Source organism: Barbus barbus (assembly GCF_936440315.1).
Source record: "Barbus barbus genome assembly, chromosome: 27".
Classification (NCBI taxonomy): domain Eukaryota; kingdom Metazoa; phylum Chordata; class Actinopteri; order Cypriniformes; family Cyprinidae; genus Barbus; species Barbus barbus.
In genome coordinates, this window is record NC_136755.1 from 14,838,658 (window position 1) to 14,859,648 (window position 20,991).

The window sequence follows — 20,991 nt, forward strand, 5'->3', positions numbered from 1 at the left end:
CCTCATGCTGTGGGGCTGTTTTTCAGCAGCAGGGACTGAGGGACTTATCAGAATAGAAGAAAAGCTCAATGCACCAAAATATTGAGATAGCCTTAATGGAAACCCAGTCCAGAGCATTCAGAACCTCAGACATGGCAGAAGGTTCACCTTCCAACAGGACAATGAACCTAAACACACAACAAGAGTGGTTTATAGATAAATGTTCTGTGAATGTTCTTGAGTGGCCCAGCCACAGCCTGGGATTTAACCCAATCAAACATTTCTGGAGAAACCTGAAAATGTGCCTCTGACCCCATCCAAACTGACAGACCTTGAGAGGTGAAGAGGTGAGGAGAACAATGGCAGATAATTGCCAAATGCTGATGAGAAAAGCTTGTCACATCAAACAAAAACAAACAAAACAAAGACCTGAGACTGTAAAGGTGCTTCAGCTAAATATTTAGTTAAGGGTATGAATACTTCTTTCAGTTTTTTATTTTTTATAAATTTACGAAGTTGTGATAATTCTGTTTTTGCTTTGTCAATATGGTGTATGGAGTGTAGATTGATGTGAAAAAAAAGTAATTTAAAGCGCTTTAACATAAGGCAGCAACATAACAAAACATGAAAAAATGATGGGGTATGAATAATTTCGCAAGGCACTGTACATAGATGGTGATGGATTTTAAACCCATAATAACATACATTTAGTACCATGTTGTTATGATGCTTACATTGCTAAGCATCATAACAACATGGTTTCTTAAATGTTTAAATGTTTCTTAAGCTAATATTACATTAATATTGAAATTTAACATTTTATTTTTAAGAAAAAAATTGGTAACTCTAAAATAAAGTTTAGTTCATTAACATTATTTAACGCATGTGTCATGGACATGTTAATTTACAAATATGTATATCCTAAATCTAAATGAATATATCCATACTCTATCCTACTCAAATGTATAGGGTCGGTAATATTTTATTTTTGTTTTTGAAAGAAGTCTCTTATGCTCACCAAGGCTGCATTTATTTGATCAAAAATACAATTAAAAAGTAATATGATTAAATAATATTACAATTTTAAAATAACTATTTTAGTTTTATCTAGTTGCCTATTTGTATATTTTAAAATGTAATTTTGAATTTTAGCAGCCATTACGTCATTTCCATAAACATTTCCAATTATTACCCATCTATATCTTACTGACCCAAAGCTTTTGAATGGTAGTGCATTTTGTCCTTAATACATACATTTTAATTTGTGTCGATTTGAGATGTTAAATATGTATTAATATATGTTGAATAAAATTAATAGACACTGTACAAGTATTATTCATTATTTGTTAATGTTAGCGATTGCATTAACTAATGTTTTACCCAAGCGTTACACACATACACACACACACACACACACACATAGTTTGAGATGAAACAAGAATTGGCTGGACCCACACCAGACCCCCTGTTGAAAACCCCTGCACTAAATTAACACTCAGCCTGTTCAGTCTGCTCCGAGAGCATATCCAACCTACCAAGTCTAACGTGTTTACGAGTGCCGTTCATATTCTCATCATGCGAGGCGCTTGCTTAGACAATAGGTCTCCATTTTACTATTTGCTAGAGGCTAGATTAATTATTTTTTCCATTAATTAGATTTGCCTCTCCAAGGAGGGAGCCAGCATCTCCAGATGCCCAAATCTCATTTGCAGTTGTTTGTTTGAGTGGGCCGCTTCACGACACCAACAAGAAACAAACAACGCAAATCACATCTGACCATGAAAAACAACGCAAACACCTCACAGAAAACACACAGCACCTGAGACCGGGGCTGTGGACGATATATATATATATACACACACACACTTTGGTTGCTTTGGGATAACAAGCTCATCAAGTTCACTCATGCATTTTAACATGATGAAGAATACACACATTTGAAATGAGGCAGGCCTCAACTCTAATCTTATTAGTGATTTTTCTCTTCAACTGCTGGCTTGATATATTTAAAATGCATATTAAAGTGGGTGGAGCTCATTTTGGTTAAATCAAGCCAATGAAAATGCAGAAAGTCTGAAACCTACCAGTACAATGACAGCAGCGGGACCGACAAAAGCATAGAGCAGCCCTCCTTCCAGAGACAACCAACAACTGAAATTGAGAGAAAGAAAGAGATACAGTGAAATATAAACACTGCAAATTACAAACGAGAGTTGAGACATTGTTGGTTTAAGAAAAAAAGGGTTTGGTAAGAAAGAAACTGAAAATAAATTGTTTATTTTTGCAGTTTTCATAAACCTTTAATCATTTTTTTTTTCACACAAATAAAGATTAAATTAAAAAAAGAAGAAGAAAAATAAATTAAGTCTGCTTGGATTCTAACCATATTTATTCCCTAAATTAAGGAACTGAATCAGATTTCTCAAACGCAACCTCTTCATCTTACTACTTGGTTACTGGAAATATCATATTGTTAAAGTGCTTTTATAGCAGAGACCAAATACAGATATTGCCTGTTAAAGTTCTACACCAACATGCAGCTTTACAAAAGCTGGAAGGTCATATTTTATAGATGAGCATTTTTAATCATGATTTTAATGGTGCTATTTCAACATTTGCTAATGTTCTGGTCAATTGCAATCAAACAGATTTCAATTTAGTTTGTATTCTGAAGTCCTTGTGAAATGTCCGCTGTGAAAAGATCATAGACGTATGCACTCAATCATGCATTCGCATGTGGAAGACTGTAGAGAAGAGTGCCTGTAAAGTAAGCCCGGCAGTGAGGTTATCTGAGGCTGCTGACTTGGCAGTGTTTCCAAAATGTGTCCTTTGGTTTGAGGGGAATCCATGTGTCAGACGTGTCCAATGAAAGCGCTCAAAGGCCACCATTGTTTTCAACTTTTGTCTCCGATTAGTCAGGGAGCTCCCTGGTTTAAATCAATTGCTTAGCAGCGCAGTAAAGACAGAAACTATTATATGCAGAGCAGCAGCAAATAGTCACCACTTTGTGAGAATCCATAGGAATAGAGGAAGAACAGGACTCTCTGACTCAAGATTCTTGCTGAAGAATTTATTTTAAAGTAAAAGGTCAAAATTAGGCAGAATGCACTCACAAAAAAAAAGAATAAAAAAAAAAAACATTTATTGTGTTTGTGCATCAAAATGCAGCTCTAAAGATGAAAACAGCTGGCATCATATCAGTTGGCATTTTCAGACTTTGATTTGGATTACAAATAGATAATTTGGTCACACTTCAACACGTCACACTTTGGTCCAATTAAACTTTTGCCTAAAAAAAAAACAAAAAAACAAACAAAAAAAAAACTCTTGAATTGCTGCTTATAAATTTTTGATATGGTAGTTGTTAAGTTTAGATATTGAGTAAGATTAGGGATGTAGAATATGGTCATGCAGAATATGTGCTTTATAAGTTCTAATAAACAGCCAATATGTTAACAATAGGCAAGCAAATGAAAAATGAGTTAATAGTGAGAATTGGTCCCTGTACTTAATTGTTACTTATTATTTGTTAACTGGTCTATTGACATGAACACAACTTAGGATATTTTGATTAAAAAACAATTTTAGATATCAAATCATCATTCTTAAGGCCCATTCACACCAAGCACGATAACTATAAATATAATGATACAGATACAGTTCTAAAAATCGTTCTCAATATTAAAGAAAAGCAGAATTCACACCACAGCTATAACGATAAAGGCACAGAGAAACGATATCGTTGGAATCACTTCCAGAACGGTGAACGAGCTGATGAACGATAAAATCATTGACACCCAATCAGAATCAATCCTACTATCACGAGCTCGAGAATTTAAAGCGGCAGACGAGTGTGCATTTAGAATAAACATACTATATCGTCCACTGGTGTGGTCACTAATATCATTATTTTTATAGTTATTGTTCTTGGTGTGAACAGGACTTCAGAATTGTGAAACTCAATATAGTGGAATTAAATGTGTCATATATATTGCAATAAATGTCAATTGTGCATTTTCCAAATGCTAGTAGTTTCAGTTTCACTTCAAATATTTTTTAGGCTTGTAGTTTGTACTAAATGTTTATAATGCTTGCCACTATTAGTTACATTTGTTTTATACTGATATGTATACAACTTTATGTATTTTAGATGTATTGTAGGTATTTCTGTATTCGTTTTAACATCCAAAGATTACTGAGACTTCATGTACTGTAAACATCAAAATAGCACTAGAACAATGTTTTAATGTAAGATAAATGTTTTCCTTGTGAGACTGTGCTGCATCAGTGATACTTACTAACTTGGCGTGCCGTAACCCCTGGCCCGAGTAAAACCCACAGATACAGCGACAACAAGGGCTGGAAGACCTGCAAGATAAAGCTCATGATGAGGAAAGAGGGGAAAAAAAATAAAATAAATAAATAAAAATAAAACTCAGCCCATTGAAATCGAAGAGTTTGTTTAATTGTTTGTTTAAACTCATTATTATTTTAAATGCAAAATGTGGTGGTAAAATGTATTGGAAATTCTGAAAAACTCTGAAATTACTCTTTTTTTACTATTTTGTTTGACAACTTAAATATTGACATGCAGTGAAAGCAAAGAGATTTTATATATCTAGTCTGCATAAGAAAATTGCCCACCAGATATAATAAAAGAGGACAAGCACTGCTAAAAGAAAAATTATGAACAGAAAATGCGACCTAGAATTTTTCATTTTTTCAGAACCATTAAAGGCAAATGGCCAGAGGCTGGAGGGGAAGTTAGCTGAAGTAATCTCCTCTCACTTTGGTGACTTTCTGTAGCTTGTGCCCTTTTCATGGACCAATGCACTTGGCGTACAGGTACCATCAGAAATCCAAGGGCACAAAGTGCAAAATAACATGCAGTATAGAAAATGTATTTTAATTGTGGTTTCTGGATATATCACATTGTTAAATTACTTTCAATTGCTTTGTTTTTTTATGTCATACATGTTTATACATACAGTACAATTTAATTAAATGCATATGACTGTGTTTTGCTGCAGGAATCAGGTGATATCTTTCAAATGTATATATTTTATAAATTTCAGTTCAGAAATCAAATGGCACGATGTGTAAAATTAGCACGTTCACTATAATGCATATACTGTATGTATTTTACATGTATACATGGCTTCAGAAAAAAGTCAGAGCTTCACATTTTATAAATAAGATGTACACAAATATTATAAAACTAACTTAAAAAAAACATGAAACTGCAAATATGTATATGTCTTGGAATAGTAAAAATGTATATTTGTTATTTTTATTTCAAAATAAAAATAAATCAAAATCACAAAAGGTTCAAAAACAACAACAATAATTAATGAAAGAAAATACAATATTTATATTTATAATAATATAATAATTGTATATAATATTATATAATTATATAATATTTTTAATAGATTTTTTATAATTGTATTTTCTTTGCGAAGGAACTAATGTTCAAATAAATGTTCATGTATTTATCAGGTTATGAAAATGCAATACTTATATTTATAATTTATTTAGTTATTTTTATAATTGTATATCATTATTTTCTTTGCGTGAATATATATAATATTAAATGTTCATGAGTTCATGAATATAATTTTCCCCCGTATGTATAAAAAAAAGAAAGAAATAAAAAAGGACAGCATTTTACTATTTAGTAAACAGTAGTAAACACTATCATAGCTAAAGTTTCCCATCTCGAGACTGAGGACAGTGTACTTATTGGTCCTTGATTACACTGACGTGTGCAGTGTAGAATATCAGAGACTGAATCAGACAAATTTAAGATGCATCAGAACAGGCCCCAAGGAAACAGGACAATGTCATAAATTAGATTCTGGCACCACTAGTCTGAAGCAAGCAATGTAACTAACTCTTTCACAGAACAGCTTACAACCTTGAGACAAAAGAACACTTATTGATCATTCCAATTCAGGAAGGAGACCGTCAAATTTGGGGCAAGTAATCAGGACTGATGGTCAAAGAGATGGCTATCACATGGGTTCCACGCTGAATTCACGAGCTTCCTTAGACTGACTACCCCCACACATAGAAGACAAAGAACCCGACTGAAATTCCTTGGTTTACAAAGACTGTCTGCTTCCATATGCAGCTAAAATCATATTAAAAGACTTTTATTTTCAATTTTTAATGAAACTAATCATTTCTATGCCTAACTGCATATTATGTATGTAACCCATACATTTGAATATCCTTGTTTTAATCACTCATTGTGTATGTCTTGCTTTTAATTAGTATTGAATAGCTTAAGCCTTAAAGGGTAATATTCATGTTTGGTATATATGAGTTTGAAAATTCATGCTTTAAATTTCTTCCAATCAATTCTTTGTCAAATGCATCATAGTCTTGTTATAGAAATCATGTTCAAAATTATACTTTGCAAGAGCCTGTAAAGTTCGGACCTCTGACTGAACAGATAACATGTTGATTTATTAGTGGGGTGGAGAAACAAAGCAATACCCCGAGCAAGTACAGTATCTAATTGGTCAAGACGTCCAGATCTGAAAGCCGAGTTTAAAAACTCAGGACACCGTCAAACTCTCTCTTAGTCACTCTCTCTCCTCTTCTTCTCTTTTGCCACAGCGTTTTGACGCTGCTCTTTGAGCGTGCTCTGGCCCACGTGCCAGCTGCTACCATAATGAGAAGAAAACCAACCTAGTCTTTACATCCTTTTATTCTTTTACTTTATTTTCTTTTCCTTTGTGAGTTTTGTGTACTCGGTTAAGTTTTGCCGCCACGCCTCGTCTCCAAGTTCAACTGGAGTCTGTGACCGCCTCAAAACTTCTACCAGCCACAACTCCATTGGCTTCCCAAGACGTCACTTCATGACTACTGAACTCTCAACCAATCAAACACTTCGGGGGAACCCCCTTTCTGCAACGACGATGACACAAAGGAAACCCCTTAACACAGGCATAGGAAGCAAGTAACACCTCCAGGTTCTAATTTAATTGGTGTATTTAATATAAATCTTAGCCTCATTGAGAAACTCAAAGCGAGGGTTAAATAAATGATTGATGTTGTTCAGGTCTATGCAATTGAACATATTGCTGTAAACTTGGGATTTCACATTTCCATTCTCTTCAACTCATCCTTTCCTCACTTTCTCTCTTTCTGCAACGTGTGAATGTGTGAATGCTTGTGTTCATGTGTTAGATTAGTTTATGTCTTAGGTTTATATAAGTAAAATCGTATTTATATTGAAAATAGAAGTATCTTGTGTTTTGTGCTCACAAGTTTATGTCTTAATCTGCCGATCTTGTTACTGTGCTATTTAATAGTGTTTTCACTATATTTTGGATTTTAATATCCAGTGCAGAGTTTGTTATACGGCTCGTTCAGTGAATCACCGTAACAGTGATTCTGTTCAAATCTCTATAAAATCATAAATTATTCCCTTTGAGCTAAATTAAACTATTTCTTTAAATGACATATTAATATTACGTTTTCATTACGTTACAACAGTGACCTTTACTTTGTAGAGTCCCATCCTCCCTCTCCTCCTGGTGTGTGTGAGGGCTTCCTAGCCTCTCTTGCTGGTGTCCTCCCTATTGCGTTTGCCATCACAGTCAGGGAGGCCAGCTTTACTCATGTGCTAATTAGACCTATCCATTCTTCTCGCTCTATGTCTGTGTGCCACGTCCACACATAATGAGATCTCCTCTGAAATATTCATGTAATTAACAATGCTCTGATTAACTCTGGAAATTAAAGGCAATTAGAAAAACTCCGGTTTAGAGAACAGGATTGAAAGACGTGGGAAGGGAGGGGGATGAACGGGATCCAAATGTGGCTCTGGAGGAAGCAGCACACAATGAAGAAACATGAGTTTGATCTGGATTCAAGCTGTGATTGTTTCATACTGTAACCTGTGGGGGGTCAAAGGTTGGATAGTTTGAATAGTCAGTAGACTTCTTCTGGTTGATTCCGTAACCATACTACACTATCTGGGCAATATTATGTTTCTTCACAGATGGCTGTTCAAAACTAGCTGTAAATTGTACTGCTTTCTTTTTCAAGCAGCATAAAAAACAACACTGAGACACAAATAGAAATCTTATAAATATAAAATCTTTATACATCTATAATTTATCTTGCAGCAGACAGGGTCTAATGTAGGCAAAAAAAAATAAAAATAAAATAATAATAATAATAATCTGTCACTGGTGAAACACACACACGTTTCACTGATTTGATTTATTGATTGATTGATTTATTGATTGATTGATTGATTGATTGATTTATTGATTGATTGATTGATTTATTGATTGATTGATTCATTCATTCATTCATTTTGCTGTAAGTTCTAACAAAGAGTCCAGTCACATGACATTTTGGGATTTGGTTAAATAAATAAATAAATGAATAAATAGGGCAGGCAGAGGATATACACAGTGCTTGATGAAAACAGGAATATTTATATATGTTAAAGATTAAAGATTAAAATGCAATAATTATATTTTTATTTGTTGGGAAACTGTAATAGTCAATGTTCATGAATAGTATATAATCCATTTTTCACAATCAATCAATCAATCTTGAAATTTATACAAATGTATTTATTTTTAACATTTTAATTAATGAATTAATTAATATTGATATTATTGATAATATTGATATATAATATTGATTGATTGATTTTATTTATTCATTTTTTTTATTTTATTTTTTTTTTACATATAATAGGCTTTTAGCTTTATGGATAAGACAGCCAGATATAAGACTCAAAATAATAGGGAGAAGAAATAACACAAGCTCGATTCAAATTATGTCGCCCATGCCATCACCTCAATCTGACCTTGTACACCAGCCAGAGCACAACTATGACAATATCCGCATTCCACATTTTGAGTAACATGATTAATACTTTTTGGAAATCCTAGTTAGAAATCCATCTACTACCACTTCCCTGTGGGCGGCAATGCTATTCTACAATATCTGCAAAGGGCATCTATGAATTAATGGAAGTGAAAGTGGATCAATAAGTTACAAAACAAGTACGTGTGCGCTACAGTAAGTGCTTGAATATCCTTTCAGATCCCGCCTGTGTTAAGATGGTGACACACAATGCATTTCTTATCAACGATCAGACATCTACGTCTTGTAATACAAAAGTAACATTGAGCTCCTTTAGCATGCTTATGGTGTGTCATTGGGCTCCACTGAAGCAAACTGACATTGCAGACAATCTGATGTGACTGATTTGATAAGAGCTGGCATGTTATACTCCTATGGATGAAAAACTGAAGCTGGAGCACTACAATAACATCGTCATTGACCTTCAGTGTTAGTTTCTTGTGTGTGTGCACGTGTCCTACCCCAGCCCAGGCACAGGAAACGCTTGCGAATGAGGCGGGACCTCATCTTGCCAATCACAGCCAGGTAGGACTGCCATGCCTCTGTCAGTACCCAGCAGAAAGAGGCCAGAAAGAAGAAGTGCAAAAAGGCAGCAGTCACAGTGCACAGTCCCTGGAGACAAAAGAAGGAAGAAGAAAGAAATAGGGAGTAAGAGAGGATGAAAAAGATGCGAGATAAAGCACAGGAAGCAAGAAGAGGTGCAAATGGCTCTCAGCTGTTTGTGATCGAAGCCAAGAGGGAGAGAGAGATGAAGTGATTGAGAAGGAGAAGTGGGAATGAGCTGCGGACATTAATGAAAGTCCATTTGGAGAGAAACTGACTCGGTTCCACTGTGGTGTGAAAATGAGCTCTAACGACGTATCCTGTCTAGGCTTTTTTCCTTGTAGACGCTACTTAAAAAGTGAAAATGAGTTGGTTAAAGGTTGAATAGTTTCTAAGGAAAAATGGCAGTCTGGAATTAAAGAAAAGTATGATTTATGTAAGCGGCGAACGCAAATGAGAAGCAGTAAGCAGAGTATCTCGCGGAGGTTTTATACAATAATGACGTGCATATTCTAATGCTAAACACCGGCTCGCTCAACAAATGACCCAGGAAATGAGAAGGATTTTACACCATTCATGGTTTCCGAAATTAGGCTTATCTGTACTTTCTTAAACTAATGCCAAATAAGAGAATTTAGTGAAATATTAAGTCTGGATCGAGGGGAAAGGGTCCTCCGAGCAGTTTTCTTTGTAGCTCTGAGCGACAGGTTGAGTTTGAATGGCAGCTCTTATTTCTCAGGTGCCTCTGTAGTCTATCTTACGTTCTCTCAGTGTGACTGTCACGGCTAACACAAAGCTGACCCTCCAGCGCCTTCCACGCATCTGTCTGCTACACAAATCTCAAATTCTATCGTGGCAACTTACATAATGTCATGACAGGCTGAAGAGAGAACAAACACCAGATACCTGTACGACAGACAGACTATCTTTAGGGAGTTTGGGATCCAAGGTTAAGTGCCATTCAGAACTCAATTTTAAATTAAATGTATTTTGCATTACAATATAAAGTAACACTTTATTTTACAGTGTCCTCATTACACATTACGTGTACTTACTACTACACTAACAATAAATTATGCATAAAATTCAATAATGAATTCAAAAGTAGTGTATTGTGCACTTTTGGCGAGGGACAACACTTGATGGGCGAGTGCGGGTGGTTAGAGACTCATGTGTGCGGGATGCAGGAGAATAAGGGTGTACTCCGCCCGTGGTTTAGAGCGCTTATGCTGTCTTCACATGCTAACGGGAACTTCCTGTTTCCCACTTATGAAGTCGTGATTACGAGCACATTGGATTCTTTTCTGTTAAAAATAACAGTGAACAGTGGTTTGTGAATGTTGATGCTTAGCCTAAATAATTTTAACGGGAGCGTTGAGCGCTGCTGCAGTCTTCGGCTCTTAGGCCCTCCCCAAATGCTCTCATTGGTTGAGACGCGTGATGACTGCCATCCCAAACCAGTACTGATCAACATCCCACTCCTTCTGTGAGCCATGGTTTGTCTATATGTGAATTCAGAGCCAGTGAGCAACGGGCTTTCATAATAATAATGGTTTTGTGGTCCAGGATCAAACATGAAAGCAGCAAGATGGGAACCTAAGGGTTGTTCTTTCTCAGCTCTTTCTCTCATACACATGAGAGACACACAAATGTGCCCACATACTCACCTTACTGAGAGTTTGGGACTGTCCCACCAGTATCAGCACATTGGAGGCCAGTATGGACAGGCAGAAGTTCACCAAGATGATGGACCTCTCTGAACGAATGTACCTAAGAGCCAAAGAAAATCAGGGAAATCACATGCTGACAACTTTAACAGCAACTGTGTGTTGCTATTATGCCAGGTTTATGACATAAAATGTGCGGGATTGATTTATCAAAATCCATTTATAATTTTTTCACTTCATTGAACACTGACAACTAGAGCAGTATACAAGATGACCTATAGATGAACTCCAAAACAGCTTCTTACACACAAGCACTGGTGAGCAAAATGTCCTCATCCGCTTTTTGAGCTCTGGCCAGATCTGCTCAAGAGGACAATGACAGTGTCCCATGGATCAATGGTCTGAGTGATAGGGGAGGCCTCTGATAAGCTCTCTGATGGGGTGGCAAATGCACTAATCTTGGACAGAGGAAATACCTTCCCACCTGCTACTTGGGAATTATGGGATGTGGGTAAATATAGTTTGGATCCAAAGTATCATTTAAACCAAGTCTAACAACCTTAAAAATGAATGAATAATGAATGAATTTCATTGCATTATGCAGCAAATTATAATATAATATAATACAATATAATAAATATAATTTACAAACACACTCTTTAATCAAACATTTCACTCATAAACATTTTCCTCTTTTTTTTTAGTTTATTACTTTTATTCAGCAAAGACGCATCGATCAATGGTGACAGTAAAGACTGTAGCACTGTTATAAAATAATAATACTACTAATAATAATGATCTTTTCATAAAAATATACTGTAAAAAATTTATCAATGTTTCCACAAATCTATTAAGCAGCACAACTGTTTTCAACTGATAATAATGTTAATAATAATGTTGATAATAATGTTTCTTGAGCACTAAATCAGCATTTTAAAATGATTTCTCAAAGATCATGTGACAAATATTTTATATTATTCATATAATATATAGACATGGTAGTGAAAAAAAAATGTCTAGCATCATTTGGGAAAATTCAGAGTCACACTTCTGAGGAGATAAATACTTGACTAAGCACTTGACTTCGTGTTGGCTTTTTTCTGGACACGGTTTTAGCTGATCATGTGATTGTCCTAAGCCATCTGCCACACTGAGATCTTAGCAACCATGCTAGCCTTCACTAGCACTCTCCACATAATCCTGTCCTGCCACAGGCGGCTCCCGCCATCCCTTTTTTGTTCCCAATTATTGCTAATTGCAGTTTTGGCCCACTCTAGATCTACCCCATGCCAGCTGCTCTATCCCAGCCTGGGCAACCCCACATGGGAAGCTACAGTATGAATAATGAATCTTTTAGGGTGTAAGTGTACCTGTGAGAGCAGAGCACTGGGAAGTAAACAAGGGGAATAGAGCAAAAATAGCACAGTAATTTCCTATTGCAGCAGAAGGACAGCAGAACCTGGAAGCTACATTCAAAAATGCTCCTCTGTAGGTCTGTTTTGTGTTGCTGGCTGTGGGTCAGTGAAGGGTTTTTGTTGAACTCACCTCCAAAAGGCAGCGTAGATGAGCAGCAGAATGAGTAGAGCTGTACAGGATATGCCACAGCCCACCATGAGGGGCACAGACGGCATACTGGAGGGCCCCATACCCTGGAAAGAGATCAATGGACGATTATTGTGAGATGTTTTTGGTAAATGTATGAGATAAGATAAAGTCAGTCGGTCATTAATGCAAAATAAACCTGAAGGGTAACAGTAGGGTCTCGATGAGGAGTTTATTTTGTGATAATGTCCAGGTAACATTATGTTACCCTGCTATTTACATGACTAATTACCAAATGAATGACTAAATGAAAATAAAAAAAAATTAACTGGTACAGTTTCACAACAAATAGTTTGCTTAGGACAACATTCAACTATACATAATATAAAATGTATAAATGTTATGCTCCACTTCACTTGGTTAAAGTTGCTAACCGAGACAAGCTTTAGGCATGATTTTATGATTACACATGATACAGCATTATTTTCAGTACAGTTATTTTGGATATAAGTGTGACATTGGAAAAGAGTAAATATTATAATATACACTACTACTTAATATATACACTATTGTTTAAAAGTTCAAAAGTAAGACAATTAATGCTTTTATTCAGCAAGGATGCACTTAAGTGTCAGTAGACACAAAATATTTAGATGCTGATGATATTAGATGCTGAGCATTGTTCATCAAATAATCTTAATAAAAAAAAACAGTTTCCAAAAACATTAAGCAGCACAATAGCTTTCAAAATTGATGATAAGAATCAATATTTATTGAGCACCAAATAAGCATATTACAAAGATTTATAAAGGACCATATGACACTGAAGACTGAAAATTCAGCTTTGCCATCACAAAACAAAACAAACCTTTATTTTAAATAGTAATATTTCACATTATTACTGTTTTGTTTTTCCTTATTAAAAAACAGCCTCTGTAATCAGAAGACTTAAAAATAAATGAATAAAAAATACAGGAAAAAGCTACTGACCCTAAACTTTTACTAATGTGTATGTGGGTGTATGTGTGTGTGTGTGCGCACGTGTGTGTGTGTGTGTGTGTATGCATAAATGTATGTCAAAACTGCAGAGAGAGAAATAAGACACTGTAAACACTTGACATTCATCTGCAGGTTGGGTGAAGGATAAAAGGTGCAGGGGAAAAAATACAGAGGGGCAGTAGGGAGAGGATTACATTCTGTTCAGCTTAAAGCTAAAGGCCAAGGGTCTTCTTTCTGAATCATGCTACCCTATCTACTTTTATACTCCTGGGTTCTTTTCTCTGCTTCCCATCTGGTCAGAGATGGATTCTCTTCTTAAAGTGGGCATTCTATCCCCATCAGCCCTTTAACACTTGCGACCCCTTTGCCCCAGCTTAAGCATCTCTGCCGAAAGAAGGGTTCCTACGGGTGAACACATGCCTTATGTTTCTGGATTAACCCTCCTATCTGTTTTTAGTTGTTTTAATACTACAATTGATTGCTTCTGTTGTCCTCATTTGTAAGTCGTTTTTGGATAAAAGCGTCTGCTAAATGACTAAATAATAATAATAATAATAATAATACTCAGCCCTACCATCAAGAATTGTGGGTAGATCTGTGTAACCTAAGATAAATGTTCAGTTCAGGGTTCAATTTAATGCCATGCACAAGTGCAACATGCAAAGAAGTCTAAAATACACAAAACAAAATAAAGTAAAATATCAATGTCATTCCGCTTTCTCTCCAGTCTGTAAGGAATGACGGTGTTAAATGTGATGCTGTATTCAATAAAGAACAAGAACATTTTGACATTAGTGCCTTCCTGTTGAGTCAGTGCAGTATGAAGATCCCAGGAAATTGCCTTTTCACTGGACGTGTTACATTGTTGTGTGAACTACAGGGGGTCTAATCACTCATCGTGCATCGTGTTAATGTGCCCCATCACCAGCTCTTTACAGCACATCATTATGGTGGAACAGTCTGTAATCATTATACAGGTCACAGTATTTTCCTTTGCAACTAGAAAATTATCAGCATCATAGAGGTGTAAGAAATCCCTACTGCTTTCATTTGTCTGTCTTTATATATATATATATATATATTTTTTTTTAACACTAGCAAGTAAAATATTGCAACATGACAATACAAACAACAATAAAATCAGAAATTGACTTTGTCAGTGCTCCCGCTTAAGTAGCGTGGCCATATGTGCCGTTTATACGGGACACGTCCTGGCCAGGATTTTAATATCCTAAAACATCCAAAGTAGTTTGACCAATAACATGCAGGTATTGTACATGATCGACCAATTGTGGCGCTGCGCATGAGAAGGTCAGATCTACAGAGAACGATCAAAGCGATGCAAATATGCGTATGCGTTTGTTCGTTTGTTTGACTTGAAGCATCGCTGTGCACCGATCAAACAAGACACTAAATTAGGCGCAAGAGCGATTCGAAAGCATAAGGAGCTGTCTGCTCTGCTCTCTATAGCTCTCACACAACAATCTACCTGCACAGTGCACACAGCCAAAACCTGGATATTTTAGATAATATAGAAATCCTTGCTAGGATGCATCCCGTAAAAAAATGGCCCGTATGGTCATCCTACGCTAAAGACCGCCTGGGTTTCGTGATCCTGGTTCGTGCGCCTATTTCATTGTGACAGTATGACATTAATATACAACGTTTTTGCTCAAAACTCACTCTGTTGTGGCCTAATGCAGATATTGTAAATAAACTGACGCATAAATGTATGCAGAACGCAGAAGTTTACCGTCACCGTATTGTGGGAATAATGATCCCGCAATATATTGACTGATGGATCGGCAGAGAATTGTCTTTCTGCGAGTCATTAAGAAATTATGGTTCTATTCTATTTAAAGAAATATGAGATAAACGTTTGAATACTTAGCCTAATGTGCACACTTAAGGTGTGTAGCGAAGCACTGATCAAAAATATGGAAGAAAACACGAATGAATATGTACAGTGTCTCGTTATTCGGATTAAAATATCATTAACTCCTGATTGTTTTTGCATTCCTGGCAGAAATGAGAACTATTAGTGTCACTATAACCAAGTATTATCATAAATAGTGGTCAAATATCGAGGCTATCTAATTTCAAGGTCAAATCAAAATATGTATTGTAAAAAAAAAATTTTAACAGCTGTAACATTTATTGCTGTGATTTGTGATATACTTTAAAAGGGGGAAATATATATTTTTTTATATATGTGTAAATAGTATAGTACACCAACATATGTACTATACAGCAAACCTCAACTGCTTGTTTGCTTGTATCACAAAATGTAAACTATATAATCCATCCATCTGTAATCTGCTAAATGCAACGATAAGGCATAGGGATGAAGATCATATAGATATTACAAAACATTACCATCGTGATTTTCTATAAAGCTGATTTGAAACAATGTGTATTGTGAAAAAAAAGTTATTAATTACCAGTTTTACAAATATTTTGTGTGAAAAGTTTCATTTAAAATGTTATTTGTTTCTGAAGAGCATCTGACAATTCATCTCAAATCACATGCTCAGTGTCATAAATTTGCTTTTTAGATTAGTGACCAAAAATGTAACACCATAGATATTCAGACCCCATATGGTTCAATAGCCACTATATAGTCAAATGCAATCATAAATATTGGTGAAATGACCAGCGTGGGTCAACATGCAACAATCTATTTCTCTCCAGTGCCATCACACCAAAACCCTCTCTTTATGTAGCCTTACCATTAAAAACACAAATCTTTTGATTTTCAGTCAAGCCTTACTAGAATCAGCTCTTCTCTGTGACTAAAACACTTCACATGATGGATTGAAAAAGCCAATGCGGAGACTCAAATAAATAACATTGAATGTTCTTTAGGAGAGCCTGTGAAATGGCCACAGGTTTGCGTTTTATAAAGCTTGCAGCTGTTTAGAACAAGCTGTGAATTGGCTTGAATATGAAGTCCTCATTCATGCACTTACAGCTCAATTGGCCTCCTGGTGTGGACCGGTCAGGCTTCCACACAAAGCATTTGACTATACAGCCTTTGTGAACAAAGTTCCCTAAAAGCTTGTGTGTGGGCTGTGGCATTGGCCTTCCAACAGAGCATACGGTGTGTATCTATGTTTGCACATCTGTTCTCTGTAAACCTATGAGAGTGTTTGTGGGCAAAGGAAAGGTAGTTAAGGGAAAAAGAGGCAATAAAACAGCTTAGAGAGTGGGAGAGAGCTCAGAGCGGGTGGAGGTATAGCAGTGTTTTTACTGACACTTGCAGGTGCAGGTGTAACAGGTGGCATTGGGAGAGGAGTTGCCAACCTTCACTCTCATCTTTTGCTTAGCCTATTGTCCCTGGAATATTAATTGCCAACATTATGCCTCTGCCGGCTTCGGTTTGGCAATTTCAACCATTTTAGTATGCCAGCAGCCTGAAAAATTACTATAGATGTTGTCTTTCTCACAGAAATGGCATTGGCAGAGTAGATGGGAGGATTGCTCCTAATGTGAAACTGAAAACACTGAAGCGCTAGGGGTGTATTTACAGAATATCAGCCTCTGTGAGAATACAGCACAACAGCTGGATGTTGAGAGCAAAAATCACATTAATTTTCCCTACAGAGAAGACTCAAAAGTTTTTGTCGAATGGTAAATACCATTCAAAAGTTCAGGGTTGGTAAGATTTTTAAAATATATATATATTTTTTTTATCAAAATACAGGTGAAAAAAAAAAAAAAACAATGTAATTTATCCTTTGATGGCAAAGCTGAACTCTAAACTGGTCCTACTTGTATCTCAAATGTTCACTTTCCATCTGACTCCATCATTCTTGTGATATAGGGTGAGATTTAATCACAAATGTCACCCATTGAGGAGTTATATGATAATCTGCAATGTCCACAGAGAACCTGCTGAGGTGGAACCTGTTTCCATTCATGGGCCTGCAGCCCTAAGCGGCCATACCATAAGACTTGTCCTAAAAAGCATATGCCGCAGCTCCCATTTTCTCTGAGAGCCATAGACGGCACGCACATTACATAGGGAATTACAGGACGTCTATCCCAGCACACCCTAGGGCAGATTGAAGCTCCTCAGCAAATCAGAGTCATGTCTATTTTCAGCCAAGGCACTTTAACCTACTTCTCCAGCCTCACGTGCTGCACAGCCACTATTTATCCTTTTCCCGTTCCTTCTCGCTCCGCAATAACTCATTATGACTATAAGAAATGCACTTAGCGGAACCAGGGAGCGAGGACGAGGGAAAACAAGAAAAACCTAACACAAACTTAATCAGACTTGGCATTAATCAAACAGCTGAAACTCTCCGAGGCATATCGTTCCCTCATCTAAGGCCTTCAAGACAAAACCTCGATCCACAGTTTGGATGCGTGCCGCAAAGATCCGCCTGATTTGCCCAGTACATATCCACGTCAGGAGAGACCGAGTGCCATTTTAGCACATGCTAACTCTATCCTTCAAGTTCCCTGGACACTTGTTATCTTTGAAGTTTGGGAGAGAATCGTAGAGTGGCGGGACTGTTTGTCAGGGAGTCTAAAGCCCAAAACAGGGCGCTGATCAGTCATCAGCCTCCAAACCTACCAGGAGCTTCCCAAACCAGGACGACCCAAGAGCTTGCTTGGGTGTCGCTAATGGGTTAGCATTGCATTATACAAAGATTTGCTGTAGAATAAAGCGGTTTACATCCTGTAATTGGGAATTAAATGAACATGCAAGAAGGGACAGTTCTCCTAACAAAAATGAGCTGGGATGTGTATCGCCCAGGAGAGCAGATATGCTTATTACTGTGTGAGGAATCGTATCACCTCAGCAGGGACTTACACTAGGCTGTGTACTAATGAGAAACATGGCTAGAGTCTTACCAATTGTGCCGGTGTCACAGCGGAGACTGAACATTTCACTGCCAGAGACTTCACATTTATTAGCATTTACGTCTTTGGTGCTGTTGGCAAAATCCTCATGTTTTAGTTCATTCATCTCTTTGGAGTCTGATGGTCAAAAATCTGGGCTGGTAATCCAAAGGTTGAGGTTTCAAATCTTGTAGTAATTAATTAGTGGTCATATTCATTAATATCTTGCTCAAGATGAACCAGCATTATACTAATGTAACACATAGAACTAGATTTGAATTTCCTAAAGGAACTACCAATTCTGGCATAAGACAGTGAAAGTGTTTTAGTTCTGCATAAAAAAAATAAACATATAAAAAAGAAAAATTGTTAATTGAAAAATAGATGAAATAAAATAAAATATAATACTAGATGAAAAATGTTAAGCTAAAATGAAAACTAAACTGGAATATATAAAAGTTATTTAAAAATATGAATAAAAAATAAGTATATTAAAAATACTAAAAGAACACTGCTTCTTTGCAGTGTGAAGGCAAAAGATGACCAGATACTATTTAGTATGCAAATAATTGCAGAATAGAAGACCAATTAAAATTCAAAATGCAAGTACAATGAGGATTCAAATTTGAATGGGGAACATTCGAATAATGTACATCAAAGGGAATTTTTCACATTTTAATTTTATATTTCTTAAAATTCATTAAAAAAAATAAAATAACTACAGCACACCTAAGGCTGAAGTTGTCTGCAAAAGATAGTTGGAATAGAGTCTGCATGTTAAACGGTTTGAGCTGAATTAATTGCACAAAATTACAGAAAAAAGTTTGAGGAACATCAATACAGTTCTGCCTTGCAAACACTGTAAAAACTATTTCAACAGACTCTGCTGTTTAAGTGACATTAGCTGATCTTTAGAACTATTTAAAATTTTATTTTAGAACCATACACCAAAAAAGACACTTATTTTTGCAATTCAAACAGCTCTGCATGCCTTCTTTGACAATATATGTGCAAAAGAACAAAACATAGGGTGAGATACACAAGAAAATCATGCATCTACCACCCCTGAACTGCCTTACAAATCACAGTGTCTTACGGGACGGTTAAAGTTACACCACGTGGAACGGATAACCTGCAGACATAATGTTTATCTTGACAATATACGTATTTATCTGTGCTTCTGTTTGTCTGTATACAGGGGTAAAAAGATTGGTCAACAAGCCTGAGGCAGATAGAGATTCCATGATACCGAGAGAAAGACCTCCGTCCTTCATCCAACCAGACAGCGAGAATCTTAGAATGCAGGGCAGGTAGGCCTACTTGTTCAAAATGGGCGCATGCGTGTGTCTGTGCTAAAGTGGGTAATAACACCGGATCTAAGCGTGCTCCGTCATGTGTGTCTTTGTCTGCGCTTGAGTACATCTAGTTTAATCCTGTGTGACGATGAATCAGTTGCATGGGAAAACTGACAGGCGACAAATTGTTATGGCCTAAAGAAGCCGCTATCTTCTATGTACCAACAACTCCCATCATCCATCACTGAGTAACTGATCAGCACAGAGTTATTATGCATACTATGAGGCAAGCGAGATAACCATAGGAACCCTTTCAGCTTGTAGTCACTGCGTATAAGAAAAGAGGCACTGGCATAAATAAAAGCTCTGTTTTAAATAAAACGGACCTCTAACCTTGGTAAATAGCAGCGTTTCGCTCTTTGGGAAAGACTGCAGGGGATAAACAGGATCAGTGGGTGATAACAGCTATACTAAAGATGGAATGTAATGACAGAAGCTTATGCCACTTTCCACCCTCCCTCTCCTCTCGATTAAACATGAAGTCTAATTCATCTGTGTATCTCTGTCTTATTTGCTATGAAACATATCTTATCTTTCCCTCTTCCTCCGTATAGTCTTGAGGACGGGGGCTAGAACAGTCACGGTATCTTAATTATGTCTCACGATAAGATACCCACTAAACTATCGCAAAACCAAAAAGTACCTTGATACCACTCATTTTGTTTGGATGGGTCAGGATTGCTATGTTTAAACATGTTTTGACAGTTTGACACACACACACACACACACAACATAATGACAACAACAACAATAATAATAATAATAATAATAATAATAATGGACTGTAATTGTTTTGTTTATTCCTGACAGTTTATACAAACGATAACATAATAATAATAATAATAATAATAATAATATTTATTATTATTAAGGTAACACTTTATTTTAGGGTATCTTAACTAGTTGCTTATTAGCATGCATATTACTAGAATATTAGCCATTTATTAGTAGTAATTAAGCACATATTAATGCCTTCTTCTACATGAACTTATTCTCCATCCCTAATCCTACCCACTACATAAACTTAACAACTACCTTACTAACTATTACGGTAATAAGCAGAAAATTTGGAATGTATTGAGGGAAAAGTCGTAGTTTATAGTGAATAAGTGTTCCCTATTCTAAAGTGTTACCATTATTATTATTATTATTATTAT

The 20,991-nt window shown here is 36.2% G+C and overlaps 1 protein-coding gene across 1 annotated transcript in view; it reads right to left on the minus strand.

Annotated features, from left to right (window-relative positions):
• Window positions 1-20,991, minus strand: part of LOC306847669 (adhesion G protein-coupled receptor B2-like) — a 316,825-nt gene that overhangs the window by 42,929 nt on the left and 252,905 nt on the right. The window contains exons 18-22 of the mRNA XM_079381759.1: window positions 12,633-12,736; window positions 11,088-11,190; window positions 9,339-9,489; window positions 4,278-4,347; window positions 2,064-2,130 (exon numbers count right to left, since the gene is read on the minus strand). Of these exons, the coding sequence (XP_079237885.1) occupies window positions 2,064-2,130; window positions 4,278-4,347; window positions 9,339-9,489; window positions 11,088-11,190; window positions 12,633-12,736 (495 nt within the window). The remainder of the gene's footprint in view (window positions 1-2,063; window positions 2,131-4,277; window positions 4,348-9,338; window positions 9,490-11,087; window positions 11,191-12,632; window positions 12,737-20,991) is intronic.